At 34.7% G+C, this 19,840-nt stretch overlaps 1 protein-coding gene across 1 annotated transcript in view; it reads right to left on the bottom strand.

The window, feature by feature from the left end:
* Positions 1-4,229: 4,229 nt before the first annotated feature.
* Positions 4,230-19,840, bottom strand: part of Smp_158820 (myotubularin-related protein) — a gene marked incomplete at its 5' end in the record, with an annotated part of 96,548 nt that continues 80,937 nt past the window's right edge. Inside the window, 5 exons of the mRNA XM_018796499.1 lie at positions 4,230-4,443; positions 8,094-8,475; positions 9,369-9,775; positions 11,087-12,379; positions 14,584-14,757. Of these exons, the coding sequence (XP_018651634.1) occupies positions 4,351-4,443; positions 8,094-8,475; positions 9,369-9,775; positions 11,087-12,379; positions 14,584-14,757 (2,349 nt within the window). The 3' untranslated portion in view covers positions 4,230-4,350. The remainder of the gene's footprint in view (positions 4,444-8,093; positions 8,476-9,368; positions 9,776-11,086; positions 12,380-14,583; positions 14,758-19,840) is intronic.

The following is a 19,840-nucleotide window of genomic DNA, read 5'->3' as shown; positions in this document are numbered from 1 at the left end:
CTGCATAAAAAATGTCGTGTAGGAGACAGCGATTTTGTGGATTTACAGGAAAAAGCGTGGAATGTAGACAAAAATACTAGTACTATTATATTTAGCCTGACTAAGAATGCAATCAATATAGACTTAATTCCTCTCAAAAATTTATTTCACTCTCTATGAACGGCATAGTATTGCGGTAGAATTTCTACTCCCTTTTATTATAATTATTGCTAACTTCGTCACAAACATGTGTTCATTCCGAAGCCGGTTGCAAGATGAAAACTTTAGTTTGCACTATACATGGATTGATTTCATCTGATTCAGTCCAACCAAAATACAACTATCCAGATACTTAAATGTCTAGATTTCTTCTACCGCCCTAACCTTATATGAATATTCAAACAGTAGTCCTGGTTGTCTTCAAACGCTTTAGGTGGATCATTAAATTCTTCATTCTGGCTTATGTTTTTTAAACAACTATTAAGATTCTAGTAGTGTAACTCAAGATAGCCATGAACTTCACTCTTGTTTAACAAAAGCCTTATTGATTCTGAGATATATAAGTTTGTTGATCTGCGAAACATGTCACGATGTCCAAGCTCTTAGCTAATGGTGAAAATGTGATAGATGCATGACTTGAACGAAGCTTAACTTGTCCTTCCATGCGTTCCACTTAATATGTGTAGTTTGACAACAGCCAAAACTTGTAATTTAATGATTCTGGCGTTTCTGGGAGATATGAATGGTGGAAACGTTATACTGAAGTCCAAGAGCACTCAGTTTTCCATACATGAATGGGGAATTCACAGAGTTTCTTAACCAATACGTTCCATCCCTGAAATGATCGTTGCTTCAGGTCGAATGTCTTTCAGTATTTGAAATTCACTCCTCGTTAGTTGAGATGCGGAGTGCAAGGCGTGTCGTATAAAGTTGTTGGGACAGTAAACTTAATTAACTGCTTTTCAGAATATCTCACTCAGTGTTTCAGATACTTACCTTACAAACATTGTTTCTAATGGCTTGGATAAGCTGAAATGGATCCTGGTAATTCCTAAATGTAGCTAGTGCCTCCAATCTACAGTGCATTGATCCTCATGTGAAATATTCACCTGTTTTCTGTTTAACGGGATCACGCGTATTGTTGTACTCCACAGTCTCCCGGAATAAGCTGATCATTGCTAATAAATAAGAAGCTTCCAGAAATCCGTTGTTAATCAAATGTAAGTTTTGCTAAGTCTGAAACAATTTTATGTTCATTTTCCTTGCGCGTTGTTAGTGGAATTAATGTTCATCTGTCCTCAATAGGGTTAAATCTAGTCTTGAATTCAACTTTTTCTGTTATACTAGGTGTAATCAGCATGTTTACATCAATTCATGCTTTGGTCACGAATATTCTGGTTACGTTCGCCGTTCGTCACACCAGGACTCTAACATATGCTTCAAAATGTCCATTAGTCCTGTTTGGGAGGGGCATCGGTTGCTGGTTTTGACAAGACCTGTTTGAGTCCAGGCTTGAGTTGTAAAGAAAGTGCACCAGGTCACAAGTAGGTCGCGATTTGTGTTGTGTCCACTCCTCAACTCTTAGTGTACTATTAGTACTGGTGCTACAAGTTATCTTTATTTGAGTTTCAGCATCATTTGCCGTTTTAGAAAGGTTGTATTACCATATCAAATCGGCTGAGAGCTTTTGGAAGTAACCAGCGATATCGAACTATATAAGCAGGTCCATATTTGCAATAAACACAAGTTTCTGAGTGAGGTTTAAATTAAAATCATGTCTCTCACTTATAATGTACAGATTTATATTGTTGACTTTGAGCCATACATTTTTTCTGAAGGTCATTGGTGCTAAATAGTTGCCGAAACGGAAGATGGGTTGGTGTCTGTCCTTTTAATCTAGTAGTTGAAAGACATACTGTAGCTAGCAAACCGCTTGTGTGCGCAAAGTAGGGCAGAAACAAGATTATTCAGAATGAGCTTGTTTATAACATTGCAGTAGAAGAATGTGGATGAGAGTGATTAATCAGATATTTGATTCCATATTTTCACGATCTGTGTGAAAGCTGTGATACTCGTATCCCCAGTTGTTGTCGAATGAACACTTGAGGGTCTAACATACAAGATAATAAGGCGAAGTCAGATGTGTTATTACTCAGTAGTTAATAATGATCTTTCTATTCACTTCCTAGAGTGTATACGTACTACTAATTTGAAGAAAAACTCGGTGATTGGCGGATTTGTTTAAGAGGTGAGATTCCGATTACTCACAACAGACCATGATAGTAAATCTGCGTTAACAGCTACGGAAAAGCACGTACGACAATTATAAATTATTTTCAAACAGTAGTAGCACTGAGTTCACACTATGCTGCATATGTAGGCTGTATTGGATGAGCTGTAAACCTAGTTAGTTTGAATTGAGTTGGACAGATATATAGTGATATCCATTTTACGTTGGACTAGGAAAGCTCTAGTGATTCTCCGAGTAATCCGTGATAAAGTACTAACCCATGTTAGTCTGGAGCCTTATAGATGAGGTTTAAATAACGTGAATAGTAATGTCAAGTAATGATTAAAAACCGATTAATCCAAATACTAAACATCCTACCACATTACTTGGGGTGTGGTTTGTATATTTGATACCGTCGGATGTTGGTTTCATGGTCTAGAGGTTAGGTGTTCACCGCCGTACTGAATCTCTGGATTTGAGTCTCGCGTGCAGGATCGTGGATGTGAATAAAGTACCAGGACAAAACGGCCGATCAGTGATTCAGGTTTTCGATAGTGGACATGGCAAGTTTACCTAGGGGAGTTTGAAAACCCTGATTCCAAACCAATGGTGCACATGGGCTGTCTCCAGTATCCTGAGGGAATAAATGGCGTACGAATCAATCGTTGATCACCGACTACCATGGGACTGCATCTCCTTACGATGCTCCACTGCCTTGTGGATCAGATCTTTAGATCAAAGGCTCTGGGTGAGGCCCCCTAAGAAAAACACTTGTTTCAGGTTGGGCACCTGGGCAGTATCACAGCCCCCATACAAAACAAATGAGATTCGTGTAGCGTATATATATATCTGGTGCTTCCTTGTACCAATATTTGTGTTCAAATAAATAAATAAGTAAAATAACATCTTAAAAAAGAGAATTCCGTCTCTCTATATTGTATTTTATTTAATGACGTAATAATCAGTTTCTTCCGTAAAGAGATTAAGAAGAAAAGCGAAACTAGTGGAACACCATACTACTACTACTACCTACTTTTATGATAGTAGTAACGCAAAGAAGAAAGAAAGAAACAAAAAACCCAACATCACATGTATATTTGGCTAGCTTATAAATCATTATTATATGAAATATTGAATAAAAACTGTACAATAAAAAAAAATTAACTGAAATTCGATGCATCTGAACAATAATTATATAATAGTTTTATCAGTGCAAACAGAAAAAGAAGGGGGGGAACTATTTCTTTTTGTTAACAATAAGCGTGAATTAGTCATGGTGATTAATTGATCAAGTTTTTTTTTCTTTTTATTAAAAGAACAATTTTACAATTCATAAACATTAATAACAAATATCACATCAACAAAATACGGTAAACATTAACAATGAAGGTTTATAAAAAACAATTACATAATTTTATGAATAATAATGATGACAATATTGATACTGTACTACTCATTAGTAGAATAGTAGTGACATATATGTATATATAACTATTTGACGGTATATATTATACAAAGATTTATATAAGGGGAAAGAGAAAATCTTCATTCTTTTTGCTTTGAATTGAATAAAAGATTTAAATGATAAATAAGCCACAACAACAACAGTAACAACAAAATGCATGAGAACAAAGTCAAATGATTTGTATAGAAGAAGAAGAACACGAAGACGACGAATGAGAAGTGATAATAGCAAGAAAGGCGCATCGTTTTTTACTTCTCTTTTATAAAATATTCAAGAATATAAGCCTAATTAATTGGACATGTTTGGGGGGGGGGTAGAAGATGATTAACAGTGCATAATATATCAGTGTATAAATACGATTGAATATAAGTATACAAATCTTGTTCATTATGTACTTTTTTTTGTTTTGATCACAGAACAAGATGAAATGATTCAAGTCAAATTGTAGAATATGAATAATGGTCATTAGGATCTGTACAGTTTTGTCAAAAAAGACAAAACAAATAAAAATCAAAAAAAAAAAATACTTAAGATAAGAGAACTTTTTATCCCATAACAGTAGTAATATTGCTAATGGTAATAATACGCTTATATATATCCATTCATAAGCATATTTCGCTTATATGAAGTAATTTGCATTACCAACAATGTAAATCATAATTAGGAAAGTTTTCTTCTATTGAATAGTTTTTTGTATACGTTCAATCCATTGCATAGCACTCTCTTGATTGATAGCACCGAGTTTGTATGTTCGATTATTAGTTTCAAGCTATGGAAAAAATGTATAGATTGAATGTATTATTATTATTATTACTGGTCAGCAACAATAAACTACAGACGATTTAATTGTATACACAAAATAACTAAGTTCATACAACATTTGAAAAAAGAAGACACCCTCGTGGCGGGGGTGTTGTTTACGAAATTGAGAGGACGAAAAGCGAGTGTCCGGCGCTTCAACCGGATTGGCGGACATGGAAAGTTCACCTAGGGGAGTTGGGAAACCCTGATTACAAACCAATGGTGCACATGGACTCCAGTATCCTGAAGGAACAAATGGCGTATGAATCAATCGTTGATCACCGACTACCATGGGACTGCATCCCCTCACGATGCTCCACTGACTTGTGGATTAGATCTTTAGGTCTTTAAGAAAAACACCTGTTTCAGTTTGGGCACCTGGGCAGTATCATAGTCCTTTTTTATTATTTATTTATTTAAACACATAAATATTGGTACAAAAGGGCATCAGGTATATATGCGCCTCACAAATCTCATTCGATTTGTGTGAGGGCTGTGATACTGCCCAGAAGCCCAAACTGAAGCAGGTGGTTTTCTTAGGGGACCACACCCAGAGCCTTTGACCTAAGGTCTAACCCACCAGGCAGTGGAGCATCGTGAGGAGATGCAGTCCCATGGTAGCCGGTGACCAACAAGAGGTTCATACGCCATTCGTTCCGTCAGGATACTGGAGCCCATATGCACCATTGGTTTGGAATCAGGGTTTTCCAACTCCCCTAGGTGGACTTTCTGTGTTCACCAACGCGGTTAAAGCGCCGGACATTCGCTTTTCGTCCTCTCACTTTTGTGAACAACACCCCCGCCACGAGAAGGCAGTGAGTAAGATTTCCCTGGCAGAGGCTATATATTCGCGTGGCCATGTGAGAGCACTTGGAGAGGGAGAGCGGACTCTCTCCACTCTCGGCCGTACCAGGGCATTTGGGGGCCCTTACACAAATCAAAGAGATTTGTGCGGCGCATATATATCTGGTGCCCTTTTGTACCAATATTTATGTGTTTAAATTAATAAATAAGTTTTAAACAGATTAGGAAATATTTACGAGGATTTGTATTTTAACATTGAAGAGATTAAAGACTACAAAATGATCAATCACTGCTGGAATATATACATCATGAGTGGAACTGTTTCGATATCGTCATTTAATTACAAGTCCTAATTAAAGTTTGATAGAGTGGCTAGCGGTGAAATTCAGAGTGAATATTTCATTCTATTCGAGGGAATATAAATAGTAACCATTAAAATTCACACATACATCATAAGAGGGTCACCGTCTGAACTTCGTAGCTCGATTGAAAACGCGTTGAACTGTTTAACGGAAGGTAATCAATTCGATTCACAATCTGAATATCGCCACTGAGACACAGATATGTGCAGATATCAAGGATTCTCAAACAGGACAAGATATTAGTTATCTATTCCGCCGGATAGAAAACAGTTTCGCACTAGTATATCGATAAAATAAAAACTGACAAGTGTAAACTTCTGATACATAATGCTGAACTGTAAAAAGATGGAACTTGTCAAGTTATGTAAGAAATTTGGTCTGTTCAGTTTAGGGTCTACTAAAATATAGGAAAATGAATCAGTTATTTAGTTGCATATAAGACAACAATGACGTAATAAGCAGTTTCTTCCGTACAGAGATTAGGAAGAAAAGCGAGGCTAGTGAAACACTACACTACTACCTACTTAACTGAATTAAATACTTAATGTACAAAAACTATAAATTTTAGTGAGAATCACAAAATCCAGTGATTAATGGATAAGATAAAGCATGTTAGCATGAATGAAGTTATGGAGATTGTTGGATATTATGGTTCTACATTACAAACGACCGATGAAAATCACGAAAAATAGTACGGCAGTCCTACCCTTATATGAGACTCGTCAGCAGTATGCAAATTCACTGCTACACCGGTGATCAAACACATGAAACTTAGGTTTAGCATCAAGCCCCTAACCTTTAGGAAATTCAGTCGGGATTCAGTAGTTTATGTCTAACTTAAATAATTTTCAATATTGAGTATCCATTCTCTCGAAATCCTTGAAATCTATTTACCATGATTTCTCACTAGAACTTCAGTAATTACTTCTATTATAACGAAACGAATATCGTAGAAGTTGAAACTTATTTTTCAAATTATTATTATTTGTATTTCCGCTGTATCATAACTGAGTAACTAGATTACTATTTATGAATAAATTCCATTTATCATAAGGTTTCGGTTAACCTACTAACTGCGGTTATATAATTTACTGTTCTTAATTTATTGCTAACCGATTACTCATAGTTTCCCCCATTCACAGTCACTATTGGCTTGTTTATCTGTGATCGTTACTTTCTATTTTGTGGTGTGACGAGGTCTAGTATGTGTAAATATAAAGCACTCTAGCTCAAATATAAATACAGTAAAGGTTGGTTGGTGACTCTTTTGAACTCAAAGGTATGACATAAAGAGAAGATTGCAAATAGTGGACTAGTAAGAATTAAGTTCTCGGCTTGAGAGTAACAGTACTAGTTGGACGTGTAATTAGCCAAGTCGGAGACAATAAGCAACAGAGTAAATAGTACACGCAAAACCGACCAAATTATAATCAGGCCTCTGATTGATGACTTGGTACGTGATCTTGATCAGTGGGCTTCAAGATATAACAACTATCCACCAGTAAGCATACAACTATTATTAATATACGGAGATTGTGGAGATTATTAAGTTTCACAAACTGCTCACCAGTTGTTACCCCCCAATAGCATTAAAAGATAGTTGTGTAATATCCTGAACCCAAAAAAGTTGGATACCATCTCAGTAGTATGAAAGTTAACTCTTCACAATGAGATCTGAATATTTTAGGTTTGATCCCTAGTGTAGTCACGGATGCGCATTGCTGAGTCCAATTCTAAGACAAAACAGCTCTCCACCAGGGTTTTGTGATTTTCAATCGTTATCTAACTACGGTTGGTCGTTGATGTCAATCGCTACATTCAACAATTTCCAAAAAAACCCTATACTATATCATTGACTGACAAAATTGGAAGTCGTAGGCACACATGGGACCTACTATAATACTGTTATGCCCCGATAAGGATAATGAATGATAGCTTCGGGATACATTTATGTACCAATATTATGCATATATTTTTTATTGTATAATCGCTAAATAACTAAACTATTCATATTCGTGTTCCTCTTATTATAAGCTTTATTTTGAACTATAAACTATTGTTATGTGATTTACCATTCCTGAATTATGCCCTGTCTATTATTTACTATCTCCCCTATTCACAACCACATTTGGCTGAATCTTGTACAAATGTTGTTTCTTACTTTATGGTACGATGTGGTCAGTTTGATTGGTATATAAACTCAGTATGTTTGAAATATAATGATTCATAACGCAGAGGCTGTTCTGGACTTAACTGGCTGGGCTAGGCAGAAGCAGGACCGACAAGTACTCTAGACTGCTCGTACGGTTTTCGTGTGTCATTTGGTCCGATCGATAATTCGCTGCTCTCTGATTGGCGGTATTATCACGTTGAACATTATCAGGGCATCCACTCGGCCACAAGTTATAACAAATACCGAAAATCAATATTAATCAAACATACAACAACTTACTTCAAATACAACAAATGAAGGTGATTTTCGTTGAATTGCAAAATTTTTAATAATTCTCACTGTTCTAACATCTTGTAAATCAATACAACCACGAGGTGAAGCATTAGCATAACTTTCATAATATTTTAATTGATGTCGATTTGTATCCAAAGCGAATAAACGTTGTTTCCATTGTTGTAAAAATTTACGATGACCTAATTTATATAAATAACCATAATATGATGCTGAAGCTAAATGTTCCGGCAAATGATGTTCAATAGTAGTACTACCACCACCACCACCGGATAGACTTTGACCACTTTGTGATTGACAATCAGATGTGTTAGTATGTGCTAACGATGAAGAACTTTCACTTAGTTTACGTTTTCCACGTTTGTCATGTCTAAAATTAAAAATAGGTTATAACAAATAGGTGTGAATAGGTTATTGTAAAGTAACAATATGATGAATTTCTCAAGAAAAAAAAACCCGGGAATATTTTAGGTGGTTGGAGTTAACTGGCATGAAATCCTGGGATTTTGGCTTCAAGTTAATTGGCACTCAACAATAGTAAGGTGTATGTAGAATCGTGAGGAAATCGGAATTCGCTATGAAATTCGGATTCAAATAACTCAGATGCTTCACAATCTGATATGTTATATATATATATATATATATATATATATATATATATATATATATAGTGGTGTGATGTGGTCCGTTTGGTTTGTATATAAACCAGATATGCTTGAAATAAATGATTCGTATAGTGTTCTGGACTCAACTGACAGGGCTAGGAGGAAAAATGGACCAATAAGGACGCTAGGCTGCTCATACCGTTCGATATGTCATTGGTTTAGCACAGTGTTAAGATTTTATAAGCCGTATTCCGATTGGCGAATAAGTCACGTGATAATTAGATGGGTCAAAAGTCACAACGAACTTGTTATCATAATTCAGTCAAAATGACAAAAGTGGGATAACCCAAACCAATAAAAACTAATCAAAAAGTCCACAACTGTTGCACAAGTTGATGGATATCTGAATTCGGTAGCTAAATGGATAACCGTTTGGGTGTTTCAAGCGACAGATACTACGTTCGAAACTCGAAGTGAACAACAAACTTGTAAAGTAGGTGTATCAGGCTGACGAATCTGAAGTAGGACAAAACGCGTGTCCCAGATTACATTAATAACTACATACTATATATTCTATATAAATTAATCCTTGGTTATAGTTAATGTTACGATTAATCAGGGCATAAAATCACTATTCATCACAATACTAATTGCTTACATCAAAACTAAAGAAGATCGGAATGTGTGATCCCGTTCAGTTCGCCATGGTAAAGTAGAATTGAATAAACTACCACCAGCACCAGCTATACCGAAATTTAAAGAAGATTTTTCCGTATCATTAGACTGTTTTAATTTTCCATTGTCTACTTCATTTGGAAGATATGCAGAACCATGTCTTGTCAGTAAATTCCCTGTTTTATTTATTTGATTCAAATTATTTGTTACAGATGATTTAAAACATTTCGAATTTATAGATAATGAGCATTTTGTATGACACAATAGATCACATTCAATACATTTAACAATATCATCTGATGATTGACAAATTTTCTGGCATAATTCACATTGTACATTTGTATTGTTAGTTATTGGAGATGAAGTAAATCTATGCGGATGATGTTGAAGCTAAAAAAAGAATATTCAACAATGTAAATAAAGACTAATCAAAGAAACAGATTATAGTAGCTCACATACAATTGAGTTTGTTTATATCTAATTTGGCTAAGCCCTTTTGTTAAATTATTTAAAGAACAGTCATTCATACAATAACAACCTATCTATGCTGCTGTACCTTTATTATGTACGCTTGAGCATTGTATACTGCCTACGCATGTAATCATTCTGCTAGCCTTACTATTAATCGCCTAATTGATTCTATGATTCATGCTTTTTCATTTGTATATATATGTACATCTTAATCCCGTTCACTGCACTATACTGTACTCGTTCATTCGACCCTTACGCTCACTCGCCTGCTTTACGACACTACTCTTTCATGCTTGCTTAACGTGCCTGTAATTTGAGATATCTGTGTGTGGTCCAATAATAAACGAAATCAACCCTTCGTCTTCGCCTTCTGATTTATACACCGTAAGGACGTTATCGAGTAACGGTTATCAGGACGAACAGTATACGAAGTTTAGGGATAATATCGAATATCGACCACCACAAGATGAATACACAATAAAAGAAATAAATATTGTAATGAAACGCGGATTCTTTAAGGAAGATATACTTTGAGAACAGTTTTTTGATTAACAATTAGTGATCTAACTAGAAATAATGAAAACTTCACATAGCTTGCTATAAGATTGAACGAACTGAATTCATCAAATGTAGTAAATTCATCATATCAGAAGGGAGTTTTGTGGAGATTTTAGTAATTTTATATAGGTGAGATCATGAGTCAATTGAAGCTAGATCACCGCTTTTTGAAATATACTCTCATTACGCATAGTTTCATAGTTAAAACAAAAAAACATTCAATCAGAGAGTCGTGAATGCGCACTGCTGAGGAGTTCCATAATAGGACGAAACGGCAGTCCAGTGCTCCCAGGTTTTCCATGGTGGTCTAGCTTCAAATGACTCATGATCTCAACTATATAAAATTCATGATAGACAAATGTAGTAAAACATATTTCAAACCATGAACAAATAATAAACAATGATGGTGAAATGAGCCAGATTTCCTTTGATAATGTAAACAAACAAATGGCTTCGGTGACCTGATCATGTTGTTCGTAACAAATGCAAGATGAAACTCCAAGGTTTCATAAGAATTTTCTTTTAATATACATAGTCAACTACTAATCTGGACAAATTTTAACTGTATTCACCTTGTTATTTCGTAAATTTACCCATGAAACCTTAACTCTATAACACACATTTTCTCGGTGGAATGAAGAATTAGAGAAAATCAAACACAATCTAACTTACTTCATCTTGTAAAGGGGCGTTGATATCGAAATCATCAATTCTAACTGTACTATGTAACATGGTACTGCCAAGACCACCACCAGTACCAGTGAGGCTATTTACACTATCTGATTCATACTCAATTGTCAGATCTCGATATCCAGGACTTAAATCAGTATCCAATGATGAGTAATCAGGCATCAACTGATGGTGATTTTGACAATTACTCTCAACACCAATATTACTACCGATGACAATTCCACCTGCAGTACGACGAGTTAAACGCTTCAAAGTAGTTGCTCGATGATATTCTAGTATAGCATGACGTGTAAAATGATAATCATCTACTGAGGATTCACCAACTGAATCATATCGATCACCATAAATATAATCATTGTCTTCATGAAATGCTTCATCTTCTGAAACTTGTTCAGATTTCGATATGTTATTACCATTATAATTTGTTTTTATAACGTTGAAATTATTATCAGTAGTACCGTTGTTAGTAGTACGTGTTTTTGTTTCAGTTCCATTTATTATTCGATCATCACTGGATTTCAATATTTCTTCAGTTTTTGAATGATTAGAACCTTTTATTGTTCGTACTGTTATAGTTGTACTATTTGTAGATGGTGGATTCATGTCAGTACTCAGATGACTTTCAGAATTATCTTTCATGGTAGGATTTTTTACAATAATCAATTGTGATTGAGTTGTATCATTTGAATGTCGTTCAGATACTGGGATTGAACTGGTAGTAATTATTTCAGAGCAGTTTACAAATGTACTATCCAAATCAATACTGCCATTACTCCCTCCTTGGGGTGTTAATGTTTGAGTTAATTCATTGGTTAGTGGATAAGTTGTTGATGAAGATGTAGTGGTCAATGATGACAACAATCCGCTATTTGTTTGATTAGTATCTAATAAACCACTAGATACTGCACGTCGTTTAGTCATTGAATAATCAGATGTGACTAATTTATGATGTGATAAACTTTCAATTGGTTCACTGCTTTCTCTATATGGTAATTGATTGAAATGATGAACTATTTTAACATGAGTGTTTGTTTTGCCATTAGTATTACTACTACTTGTAGCATTAGTAGTAGAAGTAGAAGTATCAACAATAGATCCTGGAATATTCGAAGTTGACTGAGTATTTGCAGTCGATTTATCATTTTTTGATATCAAGTGTTTACGTGGAGATGATGAATATAAGTTAAGCAGTTCAGATTGTGCTTGCTCCCATGCTTCTTGCCAACCAACAGCTTCTTCCCCTTCACGTAATCCTAAAACAGCATATGTTTGCTCCTTAAGTATAGAAGAGAAGGGAAGAGAAAGAAAAAAAGTATATATCAGTTATCATTTTAACTTGCTGTCTAACTGTGATACCAGAGACAGTTAATGATTGGAACTTTTAGTAATACATTTTTATGGTAATAAAAACAACGGAATACTGATCATATGAATTCTTCCAAGTTGCCAAGATAAAATGTTTTAAATCTCTTATGTTTAGTCTTCTTACCAGGTAAGCTATATATAATTACATGTCATATAAATCCATCTTACTGAGAATGTGCAAAATAACCAAAAACAAATGACTTAAGAAATTGAAAATAACTGTGACTAACCATACAAGAAGACAACTGTTATACTTTGGCGTTCAAAATACATAAACAGTTTAAAATGATTAAACTGTACAAACAATTAAACGAAGTTACAGTTGATCGATCACTGATTGGCGTCATGTTTGTCTAGTTCCTTTCAGTGCTAAATGAATTATGTCGATTAAGTCGGAATGTGGACACAAGTCTAAATGACTCAACATAGCATACAGAATGCTCAAATTATAGGTCTCTGTAAATAATCAATTGACAACCTTGCATTTAGGCTTCATGCCATTTGACACTCATCACCAAGGAATACCTGCAATGTTAACGGGAGTGGTGTTAATTGTGGGACCAGGATACGCGTGACCAAATTTCACAACTTAAGACACTATCATTTAAGTACTCGAGCATCATTTCACTCAAGACTGCAGGAACATTACGCTGGAGAGTGTCAAACAAACGTAAAATTTAGCTATAAAGTTCGAATAAAATTAAGACAACTATGATGTACGTTTATTATTTATATTCATCCTCTCATTATTGAACAGCTTTTCATAGCTCCCTACACTTTTTACTCCCCTAAACTGTCTTCCAGTAATACCAATACTTTTAAAAATGATACAATTGGCTGCCATTGCTGTTTAAAGATAAAAGTTAATAATTTATACAATGATTACTGTTTTAATAACAATGAGCCCTAGTGTTTGCGTATTTGATAGTTCACATTCAGTTTCTAACGTGGTTACAAAGAGGGATAATTTATTTCTCAGCGTAGTACATCTTTATATAAATATATTTTGACGAAAAAAGTGTGTACTTTAACTTATTGAGCAGCTATTTTGTTAACATTATATTTCTAATATTGATGATCATACCCACTAAATATATTGTTGAGGGATAAGGGACAAAATGTTATGGTCGTTTTAATGTCAGTCATAAAATTCCTTGTCAATTATCTAATCACCTAACAATTAAATATATTCACAAACACGCAAGGATAAAGCCCTCTGAGTACGGTTTATGCAACTAGCTTCACAGAAGCAGTTGAATTGTTATACACACATGAAGGAGCCCATCATAGGTAATCTATCCTTGATTTGTTTGTGTAAGTACTGGTTTAGTTGAGAACATTTGTCAGCATGGTTGGGAAAAGGATTTACCAAACCGATTAACAGCACCATCTTTCTCGCGTCGTAGATAGTGATCATCAAATTAAATACATATTTTGAATTATTTAACCAAGAGTACTACACACACAACATAGATTTAATTGGTCTAGTCAACATAGGAACTTTAATAGTTGGAATTCCTATTCAATAATTCATTCCTTATTTCATATTAATTAAATGGTAGGAGGAAATTGTTATATCCGGATGAAAAATAAATGAATGGTAACCACCAGGAATTAGTTATGGACCGTTATTGTTTAGATATATGTATTCATATTCCTTCTTATTATAAGCTTCCACTTAACCTATTATTATATAATTTACTGCTCATAATATATTATCAATTTATCAGTAATAGTCTCTCACAATCACAGCCACTTTTTGGCTTGAACTTGTATAATTGTTGTTTTCTGTTCATAGTACGATACGATCTGGTTTGTTTGTATATAAATTTAGCATTTCTTAAATATATGATTCGTATAACGGAGGCCGATATTGGAGTTCTGGACTGGACCAGCTGGGTTAAGAACGAAGCTACTATTTCAGAGGATCAACAAGAACTCCAGGCTGCTCGTAAAAGTTTATGCGTCATTAGACTGGTCGTATAAGTCGGTATCCCTAATTGGTGAATGTATAACGTGAAATAATTAATAGGACATAAGGACATAACAGAAATAATAAATAAATGGCAAACATTTAATAGAATAACAATTGATAATAATAATTCATAACTAACAATATGACTATTGTTAAATCCTTGTCGTAAAACTGGTTCATATGGACGATTAGTATTTTTACGATAACTAGGTGAGAAATGATCTAAATCATAAATTGAACCACAAGCTAAATCTTCAGTTAAATAAAATTTCCATAAATCAAATGCAGCTAAATGTGTTGTTGGTCTAAGAACCTGTTATGTAATATGCAAAGAAAAGAAAAATTAAGAAAAATATTAGTGAATACAATTTTTTTTATATAGAGTTGAAATCATGAGTCAATTGAAGCCATACCGCCGTGGAAAACCTGGAAGCACTGGACGGCCGTTTCGTCCTATTGTGGGACTCCTCAGTGGTATGCATCCAAGATCCCGCCTCGTGAGATTCGAACTCAGGACCTACCAGTCTCGCGCCAAGCACTTGACCGATAGACCGCTGAGCCGGCATTCAACGGTGTTAATGTCAAAATTCAACCAACCATAGAATACAATTTTTTTTAAAGAAACAGTGAAAATAATTGAATGACATATTAATAGCTAAATTTGAATTGCTCAATCTTTTTAAAATAATAAGTAAAGAGAGACGGGAGAGTTTTAACTGTTATATTGGTATATTTACTAGTGAAAATGTTTAACAATGACTTTTAACAGCTTTCTAGTTCGATCTGTTTTCACTTCAACTCCCTAACGAAAAACAAAAGATGGAAAGTATGTGAAGAAACTTTACTTCCAAGAATTGTTTGCTCACAGAAAACACGGATATGCTTTTATATTATTGAATGACCGCAATACTCTGAATACTTCTGAAAAATTAGTAAAATAAAGTCTGTAACTGTCTAATCAGGACATTAACTGTTTACTGCATAGTAAGCAAAGATGGATAGTGGCTAGCAATGGAATCCAGGATGCGCGTTTCGTCCTATTTGGAACTCGTCAGCTGGATATACCTGCATCTTGATGTTCACCCTTGGACTCGAACCCAGTACCGTTCGCCTCAAACGCCATCGCGTTTTCCACTTAGCTACTGAGTCCTGATAGCCACTTGCTTGTGTAATGGGGTGAAGTTTAAATTCACTGCAAATATCAGTCTATTGTCTCTGATTTCATTGTTCATGCATTTTCATACCAATTGCGTTCCGTTGCTGTTCTTTCCTTTTTAATCTTTTTCTGAAATACATTCTATGCCTGATCATCACCATATAGTACTTTTGTGGATATAAGTAACCCACACATCCTGAGGGAACAAATAGAGTATGAATCAATCGTTGGTCATCGGCTGCCATTGGACTGCGTCTCCTCATGATGCTCCACTGTCTTGTGGATCAGACCTTTAGGTCAAAGGCTCCAGGTGTAGCCACCTAAAAAAACCTCCTGCTTCAGTTTGGGCACCTGGGCAGTATCCCAGCCCCCATACAAATCAAATGACATTTGTATGGCGCATATATATCTGGTTCCTCCACCACAATACAATAATAATATACATAGAATAATAGTCAATTAATAGGTGCCAGAAATTCCCCGCACTTATGTCTTCACTTCGATATAACATAGATTAAGTTAACAATTATATATATATATATATATATATATATATATATATATATATATATATATATCAGAAGGGGCTTTTGTGGAGATTTTAGTAATTATATAGTTGAAATCATGATTCAATTGAAGTTAGACTACCATAGAAAACCTGGAAGCACCGGACGGCCGTTTCGTCTTATTATTGGACTCCTCAGTAGTGTGCATTCACGATCCTGCCTCGCGAGATTCGAACCCAGGACCTATTAGTCTCTCGCACGAGCGCTTAACCTCTAGAACCACTGGATTGGCTGAAGTTAGACATTGTTAGACACCGTTGGATGCTGGCTCAGTGGTTATAGTGGTTAAATGCTCGCGTGCGAAACTGATATGTCCTGGATAAGAATCTCTCAAGGCGAGATCGTGAATGCGTATTGCTGAAGAGTCTCACAATAGGATGAAACGACAGTCCAGTGCTCCCAGGTTTTTCATTGGTAGTCTAGCTTCAATTGACTCATGATCTCAACTTATATAAATTCATGATAGACAAATGTAGTAAAACATATTTCAAACCATGAACAAATAATAAACAATGATGGTGAAATGAGCCAGATTTCCTTTGATAATGTAAACAAACAAATGGCTTCGGTGACCTGATCATGTTGTTCGTAACAAATGCAAGATGAAACTCCAAGGTTTCATAAGAATTTTCTTTTAATATACATAGTCAACTACTAATCTGGACAAATTTTAACTGTATTCACCTTGTTATTTCGTAAATTTACCCATGAAACCTTAACTCTATAACACACATTTTCTCGGTGGAATGAAGAATTAGAGAAAATCAAACACAATCTAACTTACTTCATCTTGTAAAGGGGCGTTGATATCGAAATCATCAATTCTAACTGTACTATGTAACATGGTACTGCCAAGACCACCACCAGTACCAGTGAGGCTATTTACACTATCTGATTCATACTCAATTGTCAGATCTCGATATCCAGGACTTAAATCAGTATCCAATGATGAGTAATCAGGCATCAACTGATGGTGATTTTGACAATTACTCTCAACACCAATATTACTACCGATGACAATTCCACCTGCAGTACGACGAGTTAAACGCTTCAAAGTAGTTGCTCGATGATATTCTAGTATAGCATGACGTGTAAAATGATAATCATCTACTGAGGATTCACCAACTGAATCATATCGATCACCATAAATATAATCATTGTCTTCATGAAATGCTTCATCTTCTGAAACTTGTTCAGATTTCGATATGTTATTACCATTATAATTTGTTTTTATAACGTTGAAATTATTATCAGTAGTACCGTTGTTAGTAGTACGTGTTTTTGTTTCAGTTCCATTTATTATTCGATCATCACTGGATTTCAATATTTCTCCAGTTTTTGAATGATTAGAACCTTTTATTGTTCGTACTGTTATAGTTGTACTATTTGTAGATGGTGGATTCATGTCAGTACTCAGATGACTTTCAGAATTATCTTTCATGGTAGGATTTTTTACAATAATCAATTGTGATTGAGTTGTATCATTTGAATGTCGTTCAGATACTGGGATTGAACTGGTAGTAATTATTTCAGAGCAGTTTACAAATGTACTATCCAAATCAATACTGCCATTACTCCCTCCTTGGGGTGTTAATGTTTGAGTTAATTCATTGGTTAGTGGATAAGTTGTTGATGAAGATGTAGTGGTCAATGATGACAACAATCCGCTATTTGTTTGATTAGTATCTAATAAACCACTAGATACTGCACGTCGTTTAGTCATTGAATAATCAGATGTGACTAATTTATGATGTGATAAACTTTCAATTGGTTCACTGCTTTCTCTATATGGTAATTGATTGAAATGATGAACTATTTTAACATGAGTGTTTGTTTTGCCATTAGTATTACTACTACTTGTAGCATTAGTAGTAGAAGTAGAAGTATCAACAATAGATCCTGGAATATTCGAAGTTGACTGAGTATTTGCAGTCGATTTATCATTTTTTGATATCAAGTGTTTACGTGGAGATGATGAATATAAGTTAAGCAGTTCAGATTGTGCTTGCTCCCATGCTTCTTGCCAACCAACAGCTTCTTCCCCTTCACGTAATCCTAAAACAGCATATGTTTGCTCCTTAAGTATAGAAGAGAAGGGAAGAGAAAGAAAAAAAGTATATATCAGTTATCATTTTAACTTGCTGTCTAACTGTGATACCAGAGACAGTTAATGATTGGAACTTTTAGTAATACATTTTTATGGTAATAAAAACAACGGAATACTGATCATATGAATTCTTCCAAGTTGCCAAGATAAAATGTTTTAAATCTCTTATGTTTAGTCTTCTTACCAGGTAAGCTATATATAATTACATGTCATATAAATCCATCTTACTGAGAATGTGCAAAATAACCAAAAACAAATGACTTAAGAAATTGAAAATAACTGTGACTAACCATACAAGAAGACAACTGTTATACTTTGGCGTTCAAAATACATAAACAGTTTAAAATGATTAAACTGTACAAACAATTAAACGAAGTTACAGTTGATCGATCACTGATTGGTGTCATGTTTGTCTAGTTCCTTTCAGTGCTAAATGAATTATGTCGATTAAGTCGGAATGTGGACACAAGTCTAAATGACTCAACATAGCATACAGAATGCTCAAATTATAGGTCTCTGTAAATAATCAATTGACAACCTTGCATTTAGGCTTCATGCCATTTGACACTCATCACCAAGGAATACCTGCAATGTTAACGGGAGTGGTGTTAATTGTGGGACCAGGATACGCGTGACCAAATTTCACAACTTAAGATACTATCATTTAAGTACTCGAGCATCATTTCACTCAAGACTGCAGGAACATTACGCTGGAGAGTGTCAAACAAACGTAAAATTTAGCTATAAAGTTCGAATAAAATTAAGACAACTATGATGTACGTTTATTATTTATATTCATCCTCTCATTATTGAACAGCTTTTCATAGCTCCCTACACTTTTTACTCCCCTAAACTGTCTTCCAGTAATACCAATACTTTTAAAAATGATACAATTGGCTGCCATTGCTGTTTAAAGATAAAAGTTAATAATTTATACAATGATTACTGTTTTAATAACAATGAGCCCTAGTGTTTGCGTATTTGATAGTTCACATTCAGTTTCTAACGTGGTTACAAAGAGGGATAATTTATTTCTCAGCGTAGTACATCTTTATATAAATATATTTTGACGAAAAAAGTGTGTACTTTAACTTATTGAGCAGCTATTTTGTTAACATTATATTTCTAATATTGATGATCATACCCACTAAATATATTGTTGAGGGATAAGGGACAAAATGTTATGGTCGTTTTAATGTCAGTCATAAAATTCCTTGTCAATTATCTAATCACCTAACAATTAAATATATTCACAAACACGCAAGGATAAAGCCCTCTGAGTACGGTTTATGCAACTAGCTTCACAGAAGCAGTTGAATTGTTATACACACATGAAGGAGCCCATCATAGGTAATCTATCCTTGATTTGTTTGTGTAAGTACTGGTTTAGTTGAGAACATTTGTCAGCATGGTTGGGAAAAGGATTTACCAAACCGATTAACAGCACCATCTTTCTCGCGTCGTAGATAGTGATCATCAAATTAAATACATATTTTGAATTAAATGACCAAAGAGTACTACACACACAACATAGATTTAATTGGTCTAGTCAACATAAGGAACTTAA

The sequence above is a fragment of the Schistosoma mansoni genome, chromosome 4 (genome assembly GCF_000237925.1).
Source record: "Schistosoma mansoni strain Puerto Rico chromosome 4, complete genome".
Lineage (NCBI taxonomy): Eukaryota > Metazoa > Platyhelminthes > Trematoda > Strigeidida > Schistosomatidae > Schistosoma > Schistosoma mansoni.
The sequence above is the reverse complement of the archived record's forward strand: the minus strand, read 5'-3'. Positions and strand labels throughout refer to the sequence as shown.